Source organism: Halichondria panicea, chromosome 15 (genome assembly GCF_963675165.1).
Source record: "Halichondria panicea chromosome 15, odHalPani1.1, whole genome shotgun sequence".
Taxonomy (NCBI): Eukaryota; Metazoa; Porifera; class Demospongiae; order Suberitida; family Halichondriidae; genus Halichondria; species Halichondria panicea.
The window spans coordinates 2691333-2713467 of record NC_087391.1 but is presented as its reverse complement, the minus strand read 5'-3'; the positions used below and the strand labels follow the sequence as shown (position 1 = coordinate 2713467).

Sequence of the window (22135 nt, the reverse complement as noted above, 5' to 3'; positions counted from 1 at the left end):
ATGATCTGCTCCACCCAGAGAACAATTGACTATGAATGTGGTTTTAATCATGAATGCTGTCAACATAATTAATGCAATAAGCACTTGAAGGGAACAGAAATGATTTGCTTCATGGAGCACTAGCTAAAACGTTAAAGAAGTGAAACACCTCATCGTGATCATAAACAGCAACTTCGGTATTGCATTCGTGACATTTTACGGGATGGTAGGCAGACTGTTCCTCAGTCACATTTCCCTTATCCTTCCCTCTTCTCCGCTTCTGACCCTTTTTTCCAGATTTTGGATTATAGGTGAGTGTCTCTTCTTTCACAATCACACAATTGAGGACAAACATCGCTCTGTACTGGCTCACGTATTGGTCATGTCTGTGGCAGGAATTAGGAAAAATTAACATGAAGGTGTATAGTTTATCCACACATGGTGATTAGCTTCAATTTTCAATATTAATTTTACCTTTGACAGTCGAGGCACAGAGTTGTCATGCAAGCAGGACAGTTTAACACAGCATCCGACTTTGACAGGCGTGACTCCAAATCCTGAGCTGCTGCATCTTTCACTGTCTCGTTATCTTCTGTCTTGTGTTCAGACCCAACGTGTTCCCCAGTGTTTGCAGGCTTTGACCAGGCTCGCTTACTCTTCTTTTGCTTCTCGAGTGAATGAGACACCTTAACTGAAGTAAAGTATTAATTCAAGCACAGTACAGTCATTATTGTAAAACATTCTTGTATCTGTATGCTAATAGCAGCTCGTATCCCATTATAATCACAATGTACATGTTGCATGTGCTCGTGTCTTTTTGCCTTATTGGGACATGGCCAACATCGGTAACCAACCATTATGATAAGCCATTCTCTGCCTGTTGACCCATCTCTCGTCCTCGTCGTCCAGACCAGGGTCATAGAACAGCTCGTCATTAGACAGCTTGCTAACTTTCTTGCCCACATATCGGGTGCTTCCTGCCTGGTCATCCTCACCCTCACTTTCTGATGAATCAAAGCAGAGCTCATCATAGACTTCATGAGAGTTCTGTGGTTGAACAATTATCGACTTGGGCTTGGGGGAGCCTGCAACAGAAAAGTAACATTTATGCAGAACCAGTGTGTCCTTCCTCAAAGGCATAACAAAATGAAATGCAACCAAAATGAAAACATAATTCAATAGCGCGGCCTGCAACTATTACTATAATTATTTACCAGTTGACATTGCCGGTTCCTCTTTTGGTTTAGCAATTACTTCACACATCCGGGTAATATTAGTTGCCTGAGCTACGCTGGGTGACACTGAGAACTGTATCTTTGACAATAACTCCTTGTCCATTTCCCTGGAAAACTCATCGTCTGAATCGCCACTGGGGCCATGCTGAGCAGATTTGCAATGGCCCATCTCTTCTCCATCTTCGCCTGAGCTGAGAGAGAAAAGGTATACAAACATGTATTACTGATGATTTACCGTAGAGAGTGAAATTTCGAGGGGCTTAATTTCGCTGTTTTCGTGGGTTAGCAATCCTACACGAAAATTGTTTAATTGCTAACGCTATTCCGGCTCTCTGAAGTACGGCCACCTCGATATACCGGTCATTTGGTTTGGCACAGATTGCTAGCTAGATGTTTACCGCACAAAACTCACCCTGAAGTGCGGCCACTCGCTATTTTGTATACTGGCCAGTGCTAGCTGCCCCAAATTAGGTTTTCAATTACGGCCGGATATGACGTTTTGGGTGTGGTTTGGTTGGATTACACTTACATAGTTGAATGATTCATTATCCTTCATTATCCTCGAGACAAGAACCGCAAAATTAGTCATTAGATTCGAGGTAAGGTTGTTTTTAAGCCACGGCTATTTCCTGAAATACAGCCACCTCGCTATTCCGGCCAAGCTGCTCTGTCCCAAGGTGACTGGAGAGTCTACTGTATAACGTGCAAAGAATAAAGGTGTGGTAAGCAGTCAACCCACACAATTTATTCAACAATATCATTTCTGAGTGGTGCATCTCTTAGACTACAAAAAATTGCGTTCAGTCCAGCTGGCGCCTAAATTATAGTGGCCTTTATGTTCTACAGCTAGTATAGAATTAGCCTCCTTCACAAGGCCTCAGTGCGGCCTGGAATCGAGGCTAGAATAGAATTTGTAGAGAAAATGGGAGTGGTTTAGCTCAGTTTCACTTGCTAGTTGCACCGTTGAGAGCTGAATGACTCGTGAACAACGTTTATTGACTGTAGCTATGGGTTAGACAACTGTTTAGAAGTGTGAAGGGTCAAAGATGCAGAATGATTGTCTTGATGTCTCAAACAAGCCTTTTTATAAGTGCCAGAAAAAAATAATTCCAGCAACGGTTGGCGCTTTTTTAGGACCTAAAAAATTATGCTGATGCTGATGCTGATGTGGCACTTAAAATTAATTATGGTAGTTACATCAATTACGGTAGCTGTTCCACGAGGCTATAATAGCATATGTAGCCTCGATTTCAGGCCGCGTGATAACGCCAGCCAAAAAAATTTACTTGGCGCACGCTCAATTGGAGTATGCGCTTCCAGACTTGGCGCTTCTATTAGGGTGGCGCTGTATTAGAAGAAAGGCTAGTCTCAGTTGCAGGAATTTGCTACAGTGCAGTATGGAGAGCATGTTATAATTATAGAATCTACCTTTCTTTTCCTGAGCAGTCAGAAAACTCTAAGTCACTGTCCTCCACTATATACCCAGCATACAGGTCACCAGGTGTACAGCCAAACTCCATATTTAAATGTGTTCTTTACACCGTACCGATGCACACCACATGCACATACACCATGTGACTTTAACAAAACAACTCTTTAGACACGCCTATCATTCAGTGAAGTGTGCAGTGCTAGTGAATGGAATGGCATCTGAGAAGACTCCAGCGATTAACAATGAGCGGGAAGAGGATGATGATCTTGGAGGTGATGCTGATCTAGACCCAGGGGACACAGCAAATCTCCTGGAAGATGAAGAGGAAGAAGAACTCGAGTATCCAGGCACTGACCCCCGTCCAGAGAAGAAAGCATATAAGATTGCTAGGATAGTTCTTGGCATTGGGACTTTTGTGATTCTTTTTGGCTTTCTTGCTGCTGCAATCACATTGATTGCGGTTTCACCTCCTTGTAAAGGGCAGTCCGATTTAGCCTGGTGGAAAACAACTGTGATCTATCAGTGCTACCCCCTCTCTTTCCAAGACACCAGTGGCAATGGAAAAGGAGACCTCAAAGGAATCGAGAAAAGAGTTCAATACTTCTCAGACATTGGAGTGGACACTGTGTGGCTAAATCCGATATTTAAGTCACCGCAAAAGGACAATGGTTACGATATTTCAGATTTCATGGCTATAGACCCGCTATTCGGTACTATGAATGATTTCAAGTCTCTATTGCAAGAATTACACAGTAGAGGGATCCACCTTCTCATGGATTTTGTACCCAACCATACATCAGACGAGCACCCCTGGTTTGTTGAGAGTCGGAATAATAAGACTAGTTCAAAGAAGGACTGGTACGTGTGGGCTGATCCAAACGAATTTGGAGGACCACCTAGTAATTGGATTTCTGTTTTTGGTGGAAGTGCTTGGACTTTTGATAGCAATCGAGAGCAGTATTACCTGCACCAGTTTTCAGAATTTCAACCGGATTTGAATTACTCCAATCCTGACGTTTGCTCTGCAATGGTTAACATTTTGAAGTTTTGGTTAGATTTGGGAGTTGATGGATTTCGAATGGATGCAGTGATATTTCTACTTGAAGATTCTCGTTTCCGTAACGAGACTACTGATCCATCGTATAGTGAACCCAATAATTGTACTACGAACATTACTGATCCTGCTTGCTACCACAGCTTACTACACAATGAGACCACAAATCTTCATGATATCCATGCAATCTTTCGTCAGTGGAGAGCAACCCTTGATTCTTATGAGAACACCAGGTTTATGGTCGGAGAAGCCTATGATCCTCTCAATCTTGTCATGACCTATTATGGTGATTCCAATAGTTCCGAGTTTCATTTTCCGTTTAACTTCTTTCTTCTCGAAAACAAAAATTGGACCGGTAGTGATGTTAGTAGAATCGTTTCTGACTGGCTGGACAACATGCCCGAAGGTGCTTGGCCCAACTGGGTACTCGGGAATCATGACAATCAAAGAATTGCAAACAAAGCTGGACTGTATCTAGCCAGGGCTCTTAATGTTCTCCTGCTGACTTTGCCTGGAACACCTACCACTTATTATGGTGAGGAAATACTTATGACTGATGTATACGTTCCACCTAATAAGACCCACGACAAATATCAAGGAAGAGACTCAGAGCGAACTCCAATGCAGTGGAACACTAGTGCAAATGCTGGCTTCAGTACAGTTGATCCTTGGCTTCCTGTACCCTCGAACTATACTACATACAATGTTGATGTTGAAAGCAAAAGTAGCAATTCTATGCTTAACTTATACATGGACCTGGTGAAAATGAGGAGCTCGAACCCTGCTTTCCAGCACATCAACTATACCAATGTTCTCAACACTACAGAAATTTATGTCTATCACCGGTATCACAAGAGCAGCAGCAATGAGTTTATTGTAGTTGTTAACTTTTCTGAAGACAAAATGACTGTCAATCTGAACTCGACCTCTGATTGGTTTAAAGATCCTGAATACGAACTGTCCACATTACCTGGAAAGAAAGAAGCAACGGTCGACTTGTCTTCTATTGTTTTGGAGGGAGGTGAGGCAGTGATAATCAAGGGGACAGGAACCAGTAATAAGTCATGTGGTTAATGTCAAGCCGTGCATTCTGCTTATTAGGTTTTGTATTGTAATGTATAAAGTCGTCGCATTATTTTTATTGTAATTGTTGCTGTCTGGTGATATTCGTACTATGACGCAGTCACAGTAGAGACAATCAATATGTTTACAACTATTTTATGCATGGGAATTAAGCCCTACAGCCTCGTCGACCCCACTTCTTATTAATTGCTTGGTCGAGAAACTGCATATAATTATAGAAGGCTTAGCTCTTAAGAAAACAATGGCAGCAGGAGACCATAATAATTATATTATAATACTGTATTATAGCGGGAAATTTTCGCGGGTGCACATTTTCGCTATTTGGCTCAGCAGAACTTTTCGTGGGTTTTAATATTCGCGTTTCAATGCCAGGAAACCCCACCCACCAATAGCTTTGCATGCCAGTGCATGGTAGTTTAATTATCCCTGTTTTAATTTGCGCGTTAACTGCCTGCCTTTGAAAAACGCGAAATTTTAAACCTCACAAAAATTTCCCGCTATACGATAGCTAGATCTAGTAGTAATACGCTCCTGCTACTAGCTAGAGGGTAAAGTGAAAAATGGTTAGAGGAACTGTATGCATGGAGGCACGCCCTCGATCCTTTTTCTGTTCTTTGTCACAATAAGTTAAGAAGAGGAAAATTGGAGGAAGAAAGAAAGAAAGAAGGAAACAACACCGTCTCTTCTTTCTTTCTTTCTTTGTTCCTCCAATTCGTCTCGTATTTTATCTTAGTGACAATTAAAGAACAGAAAAAGGAGAGCCTGTGAAGGAGGCAACATGGATCGAGGCATCAATATCATAATTATATACATGTACAATGTATGTACGTACAGCAGTTTATCGTAGTTCATTGTGCGTTAGGTTTCACTGTCTCAGACATGCATCTCATTGCAACCATTCCTCGTAGCTATATATTAGGTTTCAGAACTATAATTATTATTCCTGACACCAGGATGCATGCTCCTATATATACATACTTGTTAAGGGATTTTCATCGAGCAATTCAATCTGTTTTGTGTGTGTGTGTGCGTGCATGCATGCATGCGTGTGTGTAGCCTTTCCTTGCGGCCTGGAATCGAGATTATGTACATGGCATGGGACCATTTTTATAAGGTGCAGTTTTTGCTTTTTTTGATGATTATGCTATCTTATTCAGCATGCCATTCAGTGTGGAATATTAAGGGTTAGGGTTAGCCTTAGCAACCAGTAATAATTAGGAGGGTAAATTTATAGTAGCGCCATCAAGGGTTAGGGTATTAAATAGCATGCCTATAATTATTATTATGGAGGGTTTATTAGAGTTAGCAGCACCTATGCATGTCGCCCTCCTTTGCTACTGAGGCTAAGGCATTGGGGAGTCCGTTCTGTGTTGCTAGGTGATGCCAATCATCTCACCATGTACATGTGGAATGTTGACTGGATGCAGAACAAAAATAACTAACTTCAATTTCTAATCTTGGCTTTACTTCCTGTGTCTTGGCAACCGCAGAATACCAAAAATAGATTCTGCCATAATTGGAGATTCTAGATAAAATTGTAAAATTAGGATTCCAAAAATAACTTTGCTGCTATTGATACACCACCTGTTGTGCTAGCCCAGCACTCACATGCTCAATGAATAACCCTGACACTATTGTTAAATCTCCATTATATTATATCCATGGTGCAGTGGTGTGTTATTGCTCCTGCTAACCATTGATCGAGCGATCTCTCCTATAATACTTTCATAGAAATTATGAACCCAACAGTATAGTACCCAAATACGACTCTACAGGTCAAGCTTTGGTTTTGAAGATTTTTTTCTCTTATGCATCCTCTACAGTGCTATAAAAAAAAATGAAAGTAATAAAAAGAAACAAAACTTTCAAGGGACTTATGGCCTAACCTATTTGCAAAGGAATTTTGGTGGTAACTAAACGTAATACAAAAGCAACACACACATTCACAACTAAAACTGAAATATAAACATATAAATATAAACCAGTATAGCAACTGTTCCAAAGGATGTTTCGATTTGATCTTCTCCAAAAACTCTTGATACGGCCTAGTGTCCAAAAGCAGGGCACTGACCGATTTGTGTCCATGTCCAGTTATCCATATCCTGATGTCATAGCTTGGTTGTCAGAGAAAGTCTTGGGGTTTGGAGTTACGGAATGTGGGGAACAAGTTCTTCTTTCACACATAGAGGCGGTTGAGAAACTCCAGCACTGGTAAAGAGACTCTTGAGCACATTCAGCTCTTTTGAGAGGAGGGTGATTTTTGACTGGAGGTGGCGATTTTCCTCTTCAAGCTCTTTGACACGACCCTCTGTTTCCTGGATCCTTAGCTTACTCTTTTCTCGACTTTTTCGAACCGCAACATTGTTTCGATCTCGCTTATGCCTCCATTCCTCAGTGTCTTTAACAACGGGCTGTTTCCTTATCTTACGGCTGATCTTTCCAGGAGACGGTTGTGTTCCAGCTAGAGGATCAAGATGGCCATTTGAAATAGAGGAAGACATTGAAGTCAGAGAGACCAGAGCTTCGACTGGATTGTTGGACACTTCCGACGGTAGAGTGATGGGTTGACGATTTTCATTTCCATACATTGTTTGAGCAACAGACACTTGGGGGCAGTACCCAGAGAAAGAAAATACCGACTCCAAAGGGCTAATCGAGCTGGAGACTAAGTCAGGAGTAGAGTTGTAGTGTGGGCTAACTTGTGGAGGGGAGAACACACTATTGGGAGAGCTCACAGCGGTTGTAGGTGACGAGTTGCAAGCCTCGAGGATAGAGGTAAGGTCAATTGATTCTTCGTCTTGGTAAATTCCTTGGACGTATTCACCTGAATAATGGGCCGTACTGCTAACAGGAGTTCGGCTAGTGGTACCAAATTGTACAGGCTTCTCGTCCCCACCGAAGAACTCAAATTGCCTCAAATCTTCAAAAAAGCTACCGTCCATATCTGAACAAAGACAAAGACAGATAAATCATATCCTTTTCATTTAATATACATGCAGCATTATTCTTTAATATGTTGGTCAACTTACATTGAAGGCTATTAGGAGAAAAGGTAATGGAATTTCTTTAATAGTTAGCACTGCTGTTTCCACGTTTAAAACTTGGTTTTCACAATATTCACTGATCTGATGCAATCGGCACAGATCTTATAGTGTGGCAAATAAAACCGCATTACGTCATGATTTTGTGTGTTATATTTGGCAACGGTTGTGCGCATGTCACGTAATTCTCGAAGAGGGGGCAGGGCTGAGTCACATGCTTATTGCAAACGCGGCGCAAACAAGGTTTCAGAGCCACAGACTCCAAGTTACTGCACAAAGAGAAGACCAGTGCAGTACAGCTGTGTGAGTGCTTTTCTAGCAGGTTTAGCACTTTTCCCTGAAACAATAGATCTAGCTAGCAAGACACTTCAGTTGATAAATTAATGTTGTCATTATTTTGTTTTTAGGTGTACGTGTCAGATCAGCCAGTTCACTTGTGGATTGAAGCCATGACTAGACTTGCTTTCCTGATTGCTTTCTTGGCTGTAGTTTTGCTGCTATGTCGTACTGCACGGTCAGATGGTAATTTGTGATTTGTGTGAGGGTGTATAAACATACTGGTAGTCAATCACTGATCTGATGCTTATTGCAATGTTACCAAACATAAATTTTTCTTTACGCAGTAAACAGTGCATTAAACGGTATGCGGCTATTTTATATGTTAGTACTTCAACCGAAGCCTCTCAGATATCCACTTGTGTGACTATCTTTATGCGCTTAAATATTTATCGTACTCAGAGCAAACAATTACCGGTTGTATGTGTCATGCTGACTATGGCCATTTAAATTGTGCTCAATGAATACATGCAGTCACATGTGTTTTCTAAGTGAAACTCAACAGGTAATATTCATTGTTGTGATACCTCTTTGCACAGAGCTTTACCTGCAACAGTATGAGAATGCTATGGTAGAGTCTGGAATCCTATACAATGAGACACTCATCTTTGACATATTATCCTTGGAGTCGGAGGTGAATGATGCATGTCGATATATCAATTTGAGGCAATACAACTACGTTTAACTTAGCACTTGTTTTCTGTTGTAAGTTTATGGTGGTGAGGTGATGGTGCAATTGTGTGATGCATGACTGCTCAATGAGTATTCCATCGTTTATCGTTTATCGTTTTCCCTTTTTCTCAGCCTCAACCTACTGAATACTGCCCACCACTGCCAGACTCCGTCATAAAGATTCCTGCTACATCAGGCACGTTTTGTGATAGCCAGTCACCATAGTCATAGCAGACAACTTAATTGTCAGTTTTGCAAGACAAAATGTCATACAAGTGAACTGATGCCAGATAATGACAATCAGTAGTAGAGTACCCATCCAAAATTTACGTCAGGTGATGTATAGATTTAGTTACAAAAGCAGATGGTTAATTTAGGAGCTCTGGTTAAATGTTGTACAGACCCCGTATACCATTTATTTAATTTGGTTGTGGATACATGTGTATGTTAAATTGACTTTCACTTTAGTGTTCATTCCACAGTGCATGCTCTGTCTCCGTACCATATCAAGGTCCTTGGTGCTGTGGGAGATTCAGTTACAGTGAGTTGAACTAACTCGTTGATCATATTGCTGTTTGCAAAATACAATGCGAAACAGTATTGGCTTCGACATGTATTCATGATTAATAATTATGTAGGTCACTTTGGGACCAATAAAATCTGTACAGTATAATTATGCAGTGAAGCTTTTTCTTGCTATCACTCTTGAAAACCCAATGGGTTGTAATAAAAAGTTAAGTAGGCTGCATGCTATTTTAAATCGAAAGATGCACATAGTTATATTGTAGTGAATTAAGGTTGTGGGGCTATAATTGGAGAGTGACGTACCTCCATTAAAAGACGAATGACAATTAGAAAGGCCTCACTGAACATGCCACCAAACAATTGATATTGTACGTGTACAATCCTGCATTGCTTCAGGCTGGTTTTGGGGCCAAGGCAAAATGCTTGTTGCAAGCCTTGACCGAGTATCGAGGCGTATCCTGGAGGTAAGTAACCTTGTGTGCGTGTGTGTGTGTGTGTGTGCGTGCGTGCACGTGTGTGTGTGTGTGTGGTTTCACTGACTGTTCTTCCTGTGATGTGCTGTAAAGCTACCGTTACTACAAGGATGTTGTTTTTCCTATGCAGTATTGGGGGGGACAGTGGTGCTATGACTCTCCCAAGTAAGTTATACCCAGTGTTGCTGCGTGTGTGTGTGTAGCTTACTACATTATAAGTCAGCTATAATATTATTATGGTAATGTGCTTGTGTTTACTTTACATAGCAACACACCTACTCAATTTTGGGAATAGTGCTATATATACATATGTAATTATGTATCAAGGCAACAGGTTAGCGATTAGAGCAATGTCAACTATCAGATGTAGAACATTCTGGATTAAGTATCCATTATTTTGTAAACAGAAGCCCAAAAGTCACTTCCTAGCTTATTTCCATAATGCTTCTAGAGTCTTCTTCTTTTAGTCGTGTAATTTAGTGTGATGTAATGGTTGCAACAGGCGGTTTCAAATTTGCTGTATTTATACACACACAGAACCATAAAAGGCAATATGTAGTAAGTATGACTAGTTTGACATCAGCATCCTAAATGCATGTCACCTCTTCCCCTGAATTCATACATGTAGATTGAAGAGAGAGGGATTGGCAACGGAGGCAGTTCACGTGATGCTTGTACATTCAGTGTACACAAATGGGCCTGAAACCATCCGTGTTTCGCCCTAAAACTCTCGCGAAAATCCGGGAAACTTATTGTGTCTAACGCATGCTTCTCAAAGACCCCTCCAACACTTAAACAAATGCCCCTGATGATGAGTATCATTTGGAAATGAAGCATAATCATGATTGTCGTGAAGTAGCTAGATCGAGGTACACAGAGCACATTTTCATGCTTGTGTTCCTATACCACCTATGATATAGATTGTGTTACTAAGTAGTGTGCTATGTACCAAATGGCCATAAGCATGAGGTTAAGTTCATGTTTATAGCACCAGAACAGCTCGTACACTTTTTACAGACAGCAAAAACAATTCTCATGAATTATTCATTAGACTCCCACATTAGGAGTAAGCCTCAATTGAAACCGCGGGGAAACACGGATGGCACCGGAAGCACACCCCGTTGCCAATCCCTCTCTCTTCAATCTATGATTACATGATAATTCACGGTAGAAATGGACATAGCTCGAGGAGGGTATGGGGAGCAAACCTATGTGGTTGTAAGTATAGCTGCACATAAGGGGAAAGAGCAGTGTGATTGAACGAAACAATATAATATTCATATATACACGCATACATGATTATAGACATTGTGAGGTCGTTTAACTCAAACGTCAAAGGATTCTCTGTAAAAACGGGGAAGCAAACGTCAGTGAATGCACACTTTAATCGAGCCGTATCTGGAGCTGTTTCAGAGTGAGTTGTACATTCTACTTACAGCAATGTATTCTGGCATAGACTTAAAGTGACAGTGATGAATAGCAATTAATACCTTTTGCTATAGAAATAGCTTCTGTAAGTGATATCATTGTTGGTGTGCGTGCCCGTAACACGCAGACTTAATAAGGAATAGTTGAGTGTTTGTGGTTTAAAACAAGGAAACACTTCTAAGATGTCTGCTTTTGGCCATCCACTCCATTTTGCAGCCTATACATGTACATGTTTAAATCTGGGATTGTGAACAATGTATATCGTATCCTATGATGCTGAAAATTTCCCTTTCCATGACTACTATCATTCTTGGGCAAAACTGACATTGAGACTTGATCTATCACTTGTATGCCAATCTATAACAATACAAATCTCATACCATTCCAATGACCGTTGAAAGCTTCTCTTTCGTTAAACACAAATATATGAAACTGTATGCACGTGGTGTGGCATCAATTTTAAATTCTATGCAGTCAAATACCGGGGGAAGTGCGGGAGCTTGTCAAGATGATAAAAGCAGATCAGGTATATAATATTTGTTATTGCGCATGCCAGTACGTAGAGTACCGTATAGCGGAACATTTTCACACAGTGCAAATTGTCACGTTTTTCGGGGGCAGAACAGTTAACGTTTAGACTAAAACCGGGAGAAACTCCCACGCATCAGTATTTTTTATGCAAAGCTTGTTGGTGGGTGTGGTTTCTTTGCAGTGAACCGCAAATATTACAACTGTGAACATTTATTCTGGGGACTCTCCAGCCATTAGAAGGAATTTGCACAAAAATTGCTCGCTATACGGTATTATTATGCCTCGATACGCATGCGCTATATGGTAATAGTGTGTGTCTGTCTGTCTGTCTGTCTGTGTACACTGCTACAGATGCTCAAGGATCAATCGAGTGCAAGTAAGAGTCTATAGGCTTCTTATCATGTTTACTCTTGGATTTCAATTTGTGGATTTGCAATATAATGCTTTGTTCTCAAGTTATGCCTAGTTTTGCTTACTGGTAATGCCATTGCAGCCTTTTCAGAAGAGTGCGTAGCAAACTTGTTCACCGAGTGTTGCTACTCTACTTAGTAGTTAGCTCTGCACTAGAACGCTAGCTATTGCTAGCTACAAGAGTGAGAAGAGAGCTGCAAGGCTCTGCTGATGCAGCCATTGATTTTAGACTTGAACTTAATTTGGCATTGATCAACCATCATGGTTGATCATTAGGCCTACCCACTCCTTGAGTTTCCCTGTGATTCTGGATTCTGCCTGCATGCAGCAAAATCATAATTATGTGTATAAAAGCTATTAGTAGCATAGCGTTGGCACCTGCACCGAGGCATCAGCACCTGCGGTGCTTTCATCTCCTACATAATTATATCGAAACTTGTTGTGTGGTGTTGCAATGACTGGATTTTTGTTACTACCCCCAGATTCTGGGTACAGTTGATCATTAGCTTTAATTTAGAAACTTCGATGCTGATTTTGGGAAAACCCAGGCATTCATTTGTATGCTTTTAGCTGCATGCAGGAACACATGCAGGAACACATGCAGTATATACACCACGCCATTTGTGGTGGTTAAATACTGCTTCTGTTTTGCCTGGAAATAGCCACTCTGTGATGACTCAGGAGTAACATACATGTGCCATTTAATTGCACAGAGCATCAATGTGGAGGAAGACTGGAAGCTCATCACTTTGTGGATTGGAGGAAACGATCTGTGTAACTACTGTAAAGAAAAGGTAAGACTGAATGGCACACAAACCTATACTTCTGGTACAACTTCCAGGTGAAAAAGAGTGCAGAAAACTATGTGAAGAAGATTAAAGAAGGGTTGGACATAATACGAGCTGAGGTATGCACTTTCAAACATGTACATACAATATTGAATGTGGATCAAGCCACACCATCCGGGCCTCTTGTGATGTTTCTATATATCTTTTGTGCAGCTGCCGAGAACCTATGTCAATGTTGTGGAGATTCTGGATGTCACTAAACTGGGAGCACTGAAGACAGGATTGTTTTGCGACCTCATCCATTTGTGAGCTAATTAACTGTGATCATAATTATTGTCTCTAGTTTGTACACTTAAGTGTTTCACAAGAGTTCGATGTGGTCATCATTTTAGACTCTGAATTTACTATGTTGCATTGGTATTAACAACCTCACATCTCCTAACCCAGAGCTGTGTGCCCCTGTGTTGCCAACAGCAAGTACTGGAGCGAAACATCTCAAGCTTCCAGGGACTACAATGTAAGAATTCACTGTCTGATTTTACTATAATTATTATTAACTACTTGCAGGATCTTCTGGAAGATATGATAGAAAAAACTCCCGAGTATCATGACTCTGACCAGTTCGCAGTGGTTCTTCAGCCATTCTTCAAGAACACAGGTCTCCCCTCAAATGTAAGAACTTACTATCCAGCACACACACACACATCTTCTTGTTGTGCTGCATGTACATTCAAGGCCTTGATGGCACTATAGCCAATTTGTACCCTACATTTAATTGTTCAAAGTCTTGTACATGACTTTCACCGATTCTCATAGGCTGATGGTGATGGTGACCGGTCATACTTTGGACTGGACTGCTTTCATTTCACTGTCAAAGGTCATGCTGAGATAGCCAGTGCTCTCTGGAACAACATGGTTAGTTAGTACATGTATGCTACGTACATTATACATGTAACTGCTGTATAGAGGGTGTGTTTCAAGATTATAAACTTCGCGTTTTTCGCTGATTAGGCATGTACCGCGAGCATTTATACCCACGAACATTAATATCACTTGCACGAAAGGCTAATACTCTATGAACATGAAATCCGCGAAATCCTTTCTAACCGTCCTTTCACAAAAGTTCCTATACCATCGAAATACACCTGATAATTATAGCTCTTGTAATGTAGAACACTCTAGTTTTGTTTCAAGTGTATTAGTGTGTGTTGTACATACTAGATGGAACCAGTTGGGAATAAGGATGACAAAGTTGACTGGGGAACAGAGACAAAGTTAAAGTGTCCCTCCATTGTGAGTCCTTGAACGTGTGAACCTTTTAACTATTTTACATGCCCTCCTCTATCCCCAGGACTTTCCATATTTCTACACTGATAAAAACTCCAAGTCTTTCGTCTCCTCAAATGGTGAAAATCCTGACCCTAACACTGACACTGACACATCACCCATAAATCTCCTTGCTGTGTTGCTAGGAACAGGATTAACAGTGGTTGTAGTTGTTGTAGCGATTGCTGTAGTTGTTGTTGCTATGGTGTACAGACGAGGTCGCCGTGGTGTTAGAGCTGGCGGTGTCAGTGTGGGCGTTTCTATGGATACTGAGAAAACCCGGCTCATATTCCAACAATAATGATTAACAACAATAACATTAACTCTGTGTTCCACTTTGTGTGTGTGTGTGTGTGTGTGTGTTTTTACTCCGGGGGAAATGCAGGTGTAAATTTGAAATATTGATTTTAAATTGTTGTAATTGGCGCATGCGTACATATAATTATTATTTTGCACGAAGGTGAAAGATGGGCAGGGCTGGTCACATGCTGCTGCACACCATGTGATGTTATGTTGAAGCATTACATAGCAGCATAGATAGATAGCAGCTAGAGATACTGGTGCAGTAAAATCACTCAGCTTACGGTACCAAGTTTTCAGTAAGATGAGGATCATTGCTCCATTTTTTATCAGTCTGCTGCTGGGAATCTGCTCTGCACAGACTAGTGAGGGTGAGTCATAATAATTATTAATAAAAATCTATACTGAGCCAATAATTATATTTAATGGTATGCATGTATATAGTACCAGGCTCCTACGGTCAAGTACTTCTTGTGACTTGTGCGAAACCTGTGTAACTTAGTTTAGATCCACAGGGAGTTAGTCTCGCGGAAGAAGCCAGACCCAAAAATAGTAGGTACCTCCCTGATGAAACGTCTGGCTTGCAATTTAGACATGGAATCTTAAATCTGCGGGTTGCATGACAGTACCATAGTTGATGTAATTACAGCGCCACCATAATTTAAGCACCAACGGTTCCTGTAATTAATTTTTTATGGTGTTTATAAAAGGCAAATCGCCTTTATACTTTTTGGCCTATAGCAGTATAACTTTGTGCAATCATGCATTTGATGCATATAGCTGTGTTGTGTAACGGTTGTCTATATGTGGCTGTAGCATACAGAGACCAACAACGAAACAGTAGATCCACCGATTAAGTGCTAAGAGACTGCACTAGATACTACACTAGCTGTAGCCCATAAGCTAATATTAAGAGCTAGTTCATAATTTTGTGGGTTCTCAAAAGTGCGCCGCTCTAAAAGTGTATTATTTTATTTTGGCGCACCTGTAATTATATCAACTACAGTATAGCTATAGTAGTAGAACATGATCGTACTCACTTATTATATATTACTGTATTTTGCGAGTGAAAAGCGATCCAAATCAACAGATACTTTTATTTTACATTCTGGCAAGGATTGTGATGTCATACAAGCACTGGTATAGGTTTTTGAAGAGATTAACACTCGCATATGCTTGATGCCCGCAAAACATTGCAAGTGCGAATGTCAGACAATTGGGTAGCTAGTTGGCCTTGCATAAACTCTGCTGGCTACAGTTCGCTGCGCTGCATAGTCATTAATAACTGGAACAGAAGTATACAGAATTATAGAATAGAATTATTAGAACACATCATTCTGTGTAGAGGTCGAGTACTACTGGGTAGAGCAATTTCCTGAATCAGAGGCAAGGGTCTGTAAGCTATTTATTGCTGACTCACAAACTTGAAAAAACTTTTATTGCACATAGAACAGTAGATTCCTTGAGCTAAATTATTACTCGTGTGTGTGTAATGTTTAATTGTGCATAATTATTATAATAGTGCATACATGTACAATGATACCGCAACCTGATTAAAATCACATGAGTTTTCATTGTTGACTGGGGATTTAATGTTAACTGCGTATTTGGAGAATGTATGAAAGAGCTGCATGTGTGTATCGCAAGGCTAAACCTATACCATGTCAAGTTGATTTTTCTCTCCCATAAATGTAACACTCATTTAGCCGAGTTATCCGATATTAGGGTTACATGTGCCTTAATTGTGGCTGATCGAGGCTATAATTTAAATCTATTATTGTACAGTGAATGGTGAGGTAATTTTACTATCACCACATTATGCAGAAATTTTCCTTAAGAAGTATGAAGCTGCCCTGAATTCAACTGGAATCCCCTACGATGAGACACTCATCTCAGACTTATCTTCTAATGAGGTATTGAATCTAGATGCATGCCATAGTAATTATACGATCAGCTGAAATTTTGCAGTGCATTGTTCCTCCATTAAATTGCGCTAAACTACCGGACCACTATATCAACACAAATCCAACTTCAGGTGAGCGTATTTTCACATGCAGTTGGTTACCTTTCTCGATAAACGTTTCTTTAATTGCCATTTATTCCCTCCACATAGTCCATAAGCTGACTCCGTACAATATAAGAGTGATGGGAGCTGTGGGGGATTCAGTCACTGTAAGTGGGCTGCCATAATTATTTATTATCAAGAGTATATAAGAAGAAGAGTGTCGAACTACCGATACCTCTACACAAAAAAGTTAAACGTGACATCCTGTCAATTGCACGCGAGCAACTCGCAATTGATGACGTTTCCGCATACATTACGCAACGCACAGAATTTGTTAACAGTGAGTAAAGAGTGCAAGTGAAGATGATCAACTCGGCTATTGTCTCTATTTAGATGATTTTTGTGAAGAGATCGTCTCCTATCGGTGTGCAGTGAGCAGCTCTGAACGTTGAACGCGAACGACTAGCTAGAATCAGATGTCATTGTTCAATTACCACACCCCTAAAAACGTAACGGTTAACATTTACTAGAAGATTACTAGTAATCACAGGGAAACTAAATGAGTGGGAAATTATCGACCATGATTGATGATGCTAAATAGGATGCTCAAAGTCTACTACAACTGTTTATCTAGTTTGCTTGATCAATGTCCTCGAACAAATCACTGACAAGGCATTACCTGCCGACATGACTCAGTTTGAAGTGTGTGTGTAGTCACCTGAAAAGTCTGAACTGTCCAAATGATTAATTATGGCTCGAGGCGTAGCCACACGAGGGATACAGCAAAGCTGATTGTGTCGTGCGTGCGTGCGTATTCCAGCTGTAACTGCTCCAACGGTTGCAATGCGACAAAAACTAACAGGCTTCAAGCTACATTACATTCTTTTGGGTTTGATTCGTGGGTTTGCAAACTAAAGCTTTGTTCTCCAGTTAGGGCAAATTTTACTTACAGTGAAGGCTGTTGCAGTCTCTGCAGAATGTATGTTCGCACAAAGTTGATTCAACTTATGATGTTAGCCTTGCTCTAAAGCGCTACTTTTTTGTTAGCTGTAAGAGTCAGAAAAGAGCTGCGAAGCTGTACTGTAGCAGCCGTTGCGAACTTTAACCTATTGATACACCCCTTTTTATGCGCATGCACATTCAATCTCACGTGTGTGATATCGTAAGACAGAATACAATTTCTTTTTCTTTTCATGAAGTCCTTAAGCCACGAAACACTATGCTACCATGTAGATACACAACTCTTTCCCCTTTTTATTTTGGAAATGTAAAATAGTCTGAATTAGATCTACATGCAGTTGCTAGTCTGGGGGCCAGACCTAATAGCTCGGGGGGAAAAATCTAGAGAGCTAGGATTAGGTCTGGAAACTCTTGCAGCATTTCTGTGTGCTCTAGCGGAATGTGGCCAGAGCCAATGAAATGCATATCCTGATTTTTAACCCAATGAAATGCGAGTATTGCCTATGTGGAATTTGGATTTACAGCCAATGGAATTTGGATACAGCCAATGAAATGAGAGCATTGCTACATCTACTCCTTCATCCAATATCACAGTCTCCTCCCTAATTGACATTCCAAGAGCACACAGAAGTGCTACTAGAGTCTCCACTCTCCAGACCTCTTTCTCTCTAAGTCTTCCCCCTCCCCCCTCTGAGAAAAGGTCTGGCCCCCAGACGAATGCAGTTGCTTCTATAGATTATTACCCGAGGCGTGCATGGGCGGCCACAGGTATAGTACTACGTTGGTTTGTTACCCGAGGCGTGCGTGGGCGGACACGGGTATAGTAGTCTGTTGGTTTGTTTGTTTGTGATAGCCTTTTCTACTCACCTGGATGCCACAGCACTGCATTTACAGCCTTCACACAACAATATAAATAGTGGCAGGTTTTGATGTTAAAACTTCTTTGGGCTTGAACTTGCACGTTGCACGTTGGCAGCTAGCTAGCTAGCTAAGTAGCTACACGTGGCAGACTAGGTATTTGCAGCTGAAGTGATCCCGTACCAGGAACAATGGAATAGGGTCACTAAAGTAGAAAGCTAGAATTGTGACTGGTTATTGGGATCCGATCCAGTAGCTAGCTCTTTTATCTATGCAGCAGCCTGGCAGGTCATACTTCTCTAAGACTCCATGGCCAGGTTTCCACAATGCATGCCTCATGTACCACTGTTCTCAGCATGCATGCCTCTCCAGTCTGGTTTAGTTTTATCATAGATTGAAGAGTTAACTCTTCAATTTATGGGCTATTGAGTTTCTACATGCACTGCATTACATCACTATACTCTTATAATCATGGCACCAGCCGAGGGTTTGCACTTTAGTGCTCTAGTTAAGTTATTAGTTTTAAAAGTCGCAGATTTCGATGTTAATTTAAAGCTTTGTTGTCGTATAAAAGCGAGCAAAAGCTAAGAAGCTAAGAAGCTTAAACTGGCACGTTGCCTAGACGCGACCTTTATTCGAGGTATATCTACATATTTGCAGCTGAAGTGATCTTTTACCAGTCTCTATTAAAAGTAGAATTGTAAGTTGTTACTCCGCTGGTAATTATAGATCTATTAATTTATTCATGTCAACAGCCGAGGGTTAGCACTTCAGTGTCTCTAGTTCATCAAGCCATCAGATATAAGACTTCTGTTCGTTAATTCATTCATTGTCACAACAATTGCATAATTATACAACATATAACGATACAACGATACAAAGCAAACTATAATTACCTCTTCTATAACACTCTAAGCGAAAGCAAAACATGGCGAGAGGCATTAGCACAGCGCAGCTTGCAGCACTCGTTATACCATCACTTCGCTAAATCTTATAAGAAAAACAACTCTTTGGCTTCCATCTCCTTGACAATTAAGTACATAATCTAAATAATGTCAAAGGTGAGTTCAGTAGTCCAGTTCAGTGAATAGAGACTCACTGTTTTACTAAGAAGAGCGCGCACCTGCTGTGAAAATGCCTTGATAAAGGTATTTTCTCGCTACTTCCAAATAGTATTTCTTGAGGGAGTGCATGTGCATTTCTTATCAATGAGTTTATCCCTAATAATTACACCAAAAAAGGTCTTGCAACTCTTGTAGCTATCAAATGCAAGGCCAACTAGTAAGTCAACCTTTATGCTAACAGATTTTTACCAACAAGTCTGAAGAGAGTATATACTTCACTGCCGTCAATGTCAGTAAAACTCTTATAGCCATAACTCGAGAACCACGCAAGCTTTGCCGATAGAGAATTTCTTGAGCAGGAACAGCAACACGTACACAGCACACACACAACTACAACCGTACACCTCTGCGTAGCGTAACCAGTAGCAATGTTATATAGTTACCCTTGCTCAATCATTACTAATTTTATTACCAGGCTGGGTTCGGTGCCTTGGCAACCAATATTTTTCAGGCGCTAACAGAATATCGTGGTGTTTCGTGGAGGTAAGTCATATTTACTTTCATGCCGTACTAAGTTGACAGTTCTTATTTTTACTCTATTTTTAGTATCGGCGGTGATGATGGCTACACTACGATTCCAAGTTAGTGATGAATACAGCTTATAACTTTTGAAATTATGTATAATATAATTATTATAATGTGTTAGATATTGTGAAGGAGTTCAACCCTAATGTCAAAGGTTTCTCTGTTGGAAAGGGAAAGGCAACTTCATCTAATGCTCACTTCAACCAAGCAGTATCTGGGGCAATAGCAGAGTAATTTGCACCTTGTTGAAGTTATCAGGCAAAATAATAATGTATGGCTTTGTTTTTCACAGGGATATACCAGGACAAGTTAGAACCCTCGTGGACAAGATAAAGAATGATATTGTAAAGCTTTGATGTCATTTATTGTATCTATTACCTCATAATCAGTTTGTACATTAGGCAAATTTCCTTGGTATTCTAAGCGTTTATTATGTGTCTTTTGAATTTCATTCAAATCACAGAGTATGGAAAGCTTTAATGAAGACTGGAAGATGATAACGATATGGATTGGAGGAAATGATCTGTGTGCTTACTGCAATGACAAGGTAAAGCTCATTGAAATTCAATGCGGTTTTACTCGGCATGAATTCAGCACTTGTAATTAGTCATTTTATAGCATACAATTAATAAATATTTGTTGTGCAGACAAAGTATAGTCCTAGTGAGTATGTGAAGCACATTAGAGAGGGCTTGGACATCCTTAAAGCTGAGGTGAGTGATCCGTTATTACGATTCTACTGCCTGTATGCCTCATCATGCATTTCCACAACGCAGTTACCCAGGACATTTGTTAATCTGGTTCAAATCCTTGATGTAACCGAACTGGAGGGTTTGAAAGGAAGTCTGCTTTGTTCTGCAGTAAAATTGTAAGCTGTGTTATGTAACGTTGTGCTATATAGTGTTTACGCTTTACCTTATGTGACAGGTTTGCCTGTAGCTGTAACAATGACGCCTCTACCACCAAAGCATCAGGGTTTTATAATGTATGTCTCGTATAGTTTGTACATACAATTGATATCTATACTAGCTTGCAATAACAGCATTATTACGTACCTTGATCTCCACGACTCCATGTTTTTGCACACATCTTTGTACATCCTGACAGTACCTTTTGGGACCTACGCATGTTATGTATACACATGTATAGGATGAGCTGGAAAACATTGACTTCAACAGTTATAACACGGATGACTTTGCCGTTGTTCTTCAGCCGTTCATGAAGAACTTGAAACTCCCAGATAAGGTGAGCTCTCGTTCAACCATAAACTTTAACGCTGTCTTAATTTGCTGCTGTTATACATAGGACCCCAACTCATACTTCGGACTTGACTGTTTCCATTTCAATCGTAAGGGTCACTGTGAAGCAGCTCGAGCACTCTGGAACAACATGGTATTTGTTTGAATATGTGCAAACTATCTATTTTATAGCTTGTTATACTGTTGGTCCAGATGTCGTTTAAGATGGAAAAGAAGGACTCTATCAACTGGGAAGAAAATCCACTATTAAAGTGCCCAACTGAGGTCAGCCAATCCAACCATACTTTGCTGATTCTGTATGAATTTGGTGTTTTGGTGATAATTATTTATGGTATCAATATCTCTTGTTGCTCCTCCAGGAGTATCCGTACTTTTTTACAGGAGAAAATTCACCACCCCCCTCCGGTTTCGGTGCTGTAAACCCTGACCCCAATGTGACTCGAAACCCTTCTCAAACTGGCAGCTTCCTGGGCATTCTGCTCGGAAGTGGATTAACCACATTCACTGTTGCCATAGCCATCGTTATTGGTGTTGTCGCAGCACTCGCATACTCTCGCCATCGAAGACACCGTAACTCTGTCAGCATGTCCACAGACTCTGATGAAAAAATACGACTTGTTTAGTAACTGATCATACATTAAAGACTCAACGGCTGGTTCGATGAGGACATAGTGTGTGCTAGCTGCTTTTTATAATGTGTGGTTTGTTTTTACAGGTAGTGTACAATTGTGATTGTATATATAGGTTTTTTTGAATAAATGGATAATAATATTATGCCGGCACACAATAT

The 22135-nt window shown here is 40.5% G+C and overlaps 4 protein-coding genes across 5 annotated transcripts; 2 read left to right on the top strand and 2 right to left on the bottom strand.

Annotated features, from left to right (window-relative positions):
• Positions 1-36: 36 nt before the first annotated feature.
• LOC135349028 (E2F-associated phosphoprotein-like) lies at positions 37-2813 on the bottom strand. 2 transcript variants are annotated; one of them, XM_064547478.1, is made up of 6 exons: positions 2643-2801; positions 1744-1907; positions 1194-1405; positions 834-1064; positions 454-670; positions 37-365 (listed from the first exon to the last, which is right to left on the bottom strand). In XM_064547478.1, exons 2-6 carry the CDS (start codon positions 1758-1760, stop codon positions 110-112), a joined length of 933 nt encoding a protein of 310 aa, XP_064403548.1. In that variant the 5' UTR covers positions 1761-1907; positions 2643-2801; the 3' UTR covers positions 37-109. The 2 variants fall into 2 exon arrangements, with proteins under 2 accessions (XP_064403548.1, XP_064403547.1); XM_064547477.1 differs by lacking the exon at positions 1744-1907 and having other exon boundaries at positions 2643-2813.
• Positions 2814-2857: 44 nt separating this feature from the next.
• On the top strand, positions 2858-4878 carry LOC135349015 (alpha-glucosidase-like). Its single transcript, XM_064547460.1, has one exon. It carries the CDS (start codon positions 2858-2860, stop codon positions 4772-4774), a length of 1917 nt encoding a protein of 638 aa, XP_064403530.1. The 3' UTR covers positions 4775-4878.
• A 2052-nt stretch (positions 4879-6930) lies between these two features.
• On the bottom strand, positions 6931-7725 carry LOC135349260 (CCAAT/enhancer-binding protein delta-like). Its single transcript, XM_064547768.1, has one exon. It carries the CDS (start codon positions 7723-7725, stop codon positions 6931-6933), a length of 795 nt encoding a protein of 264 aa, XP_064403838.1.
• A 258-nt stretch (positions 7726-7983) lies between these two features.
• On the top strand, positions 7984-22119 carry LOC135349258 (phospholipase B1, membrane-associated-like). The gene is made up of 33 exons (XM_064547767.1): positions 7984-8127; positions 8232-8346; positions 8700-8794; positions 8965-9028; positions 9315-9373; positions 9754-9821; positions 9961-9995; positions 11136-11244; positions 11733-11784; positions 12914-12994; positions 13042-13107; positions 13202-13293; positions 13436-13505; positions 13556-13660; positions 13805-13903; positions 14210-14281; positions 14340-14612; positions 14856-14985; positions 16439-16527; positions 16583-16649; positions 16728-16786; positions 19977-20044; positions 20108-20142; positions 20208-20316; positions 20379-20430; positions 20550-20633; positions 20734-20799; positions 20863-20954; positions 21014-21071; positions 21236-21331; positions 21392-21478; positions 21538-21609; positions 21705-22119. The coding sequence occupies exons 1-33, from the start codon at positions 7999-8001 to the stop codon at positions 21966-21968; spliced, it is 3012 nt and encodes a 1003-aa protein (XP_064403837.1). The 5' UTR covers positions 7984-7998; the 3' UTR covers positions 21969-22119.
• Positions 22120-22135: the final 16 nt, after the last annotated feature.

Coding starts and splice junctions, on each gene's coding strand:
- LOC135349028 (XM_064547477.1), bottom strand. CDS start 2,734: ATGGAGTTTGGCTGTACACCTGGTGACCTGTATGCTGGGTATATAGTG. Junction 1,065..1,193: donor GGAACCGGCAATGTCAACTG/GTAAATAATTAT, acceptor TTTCTGTTGCAG/GCTCCCCCAAGCCCAAGTCG. Junction 366..453: donor CTGTGCCTCGACTGTCAAAG/GTAAAATTAATA, acceptor TTCCTGCCACAG/ACATGACCAATACGTGAGCC.
- LOC135349260 (XM_064547768.1), bottom strand. CDS start 7,725: ATGGACGGTAGCTTTTTTGAAGATTTGAGGCAATTTGAGTTCTTCGGT.
- LOC135349015 (XM_064547460.1), top strand. CDS start 2,858: ATGGCATCTGAGAAGACTCCAGCGATTAACAATGAGCGGGAAGAGGAT.
- LOC135349258 (XM_064547767.1), top strand. CDS start 7,999: ATGTCACGTAATTCTCGAAGAGGGGGCAGGGCTGAGTCACATGCTTAT. Junction 14,613..14,855: donor CCCGGCTCATATTCCAACAA/TAATGATTAACA, acceptor CAGCATAGATAG/ATAGCAGCTAGAGATACTGG. Junction 21,072..21,235: donor AAGCATCAGGGTTTTATAAT/GTATGTCTCGTA, acceptor ACACATGTATAG/GATGAGCTGGAAAACATTGA.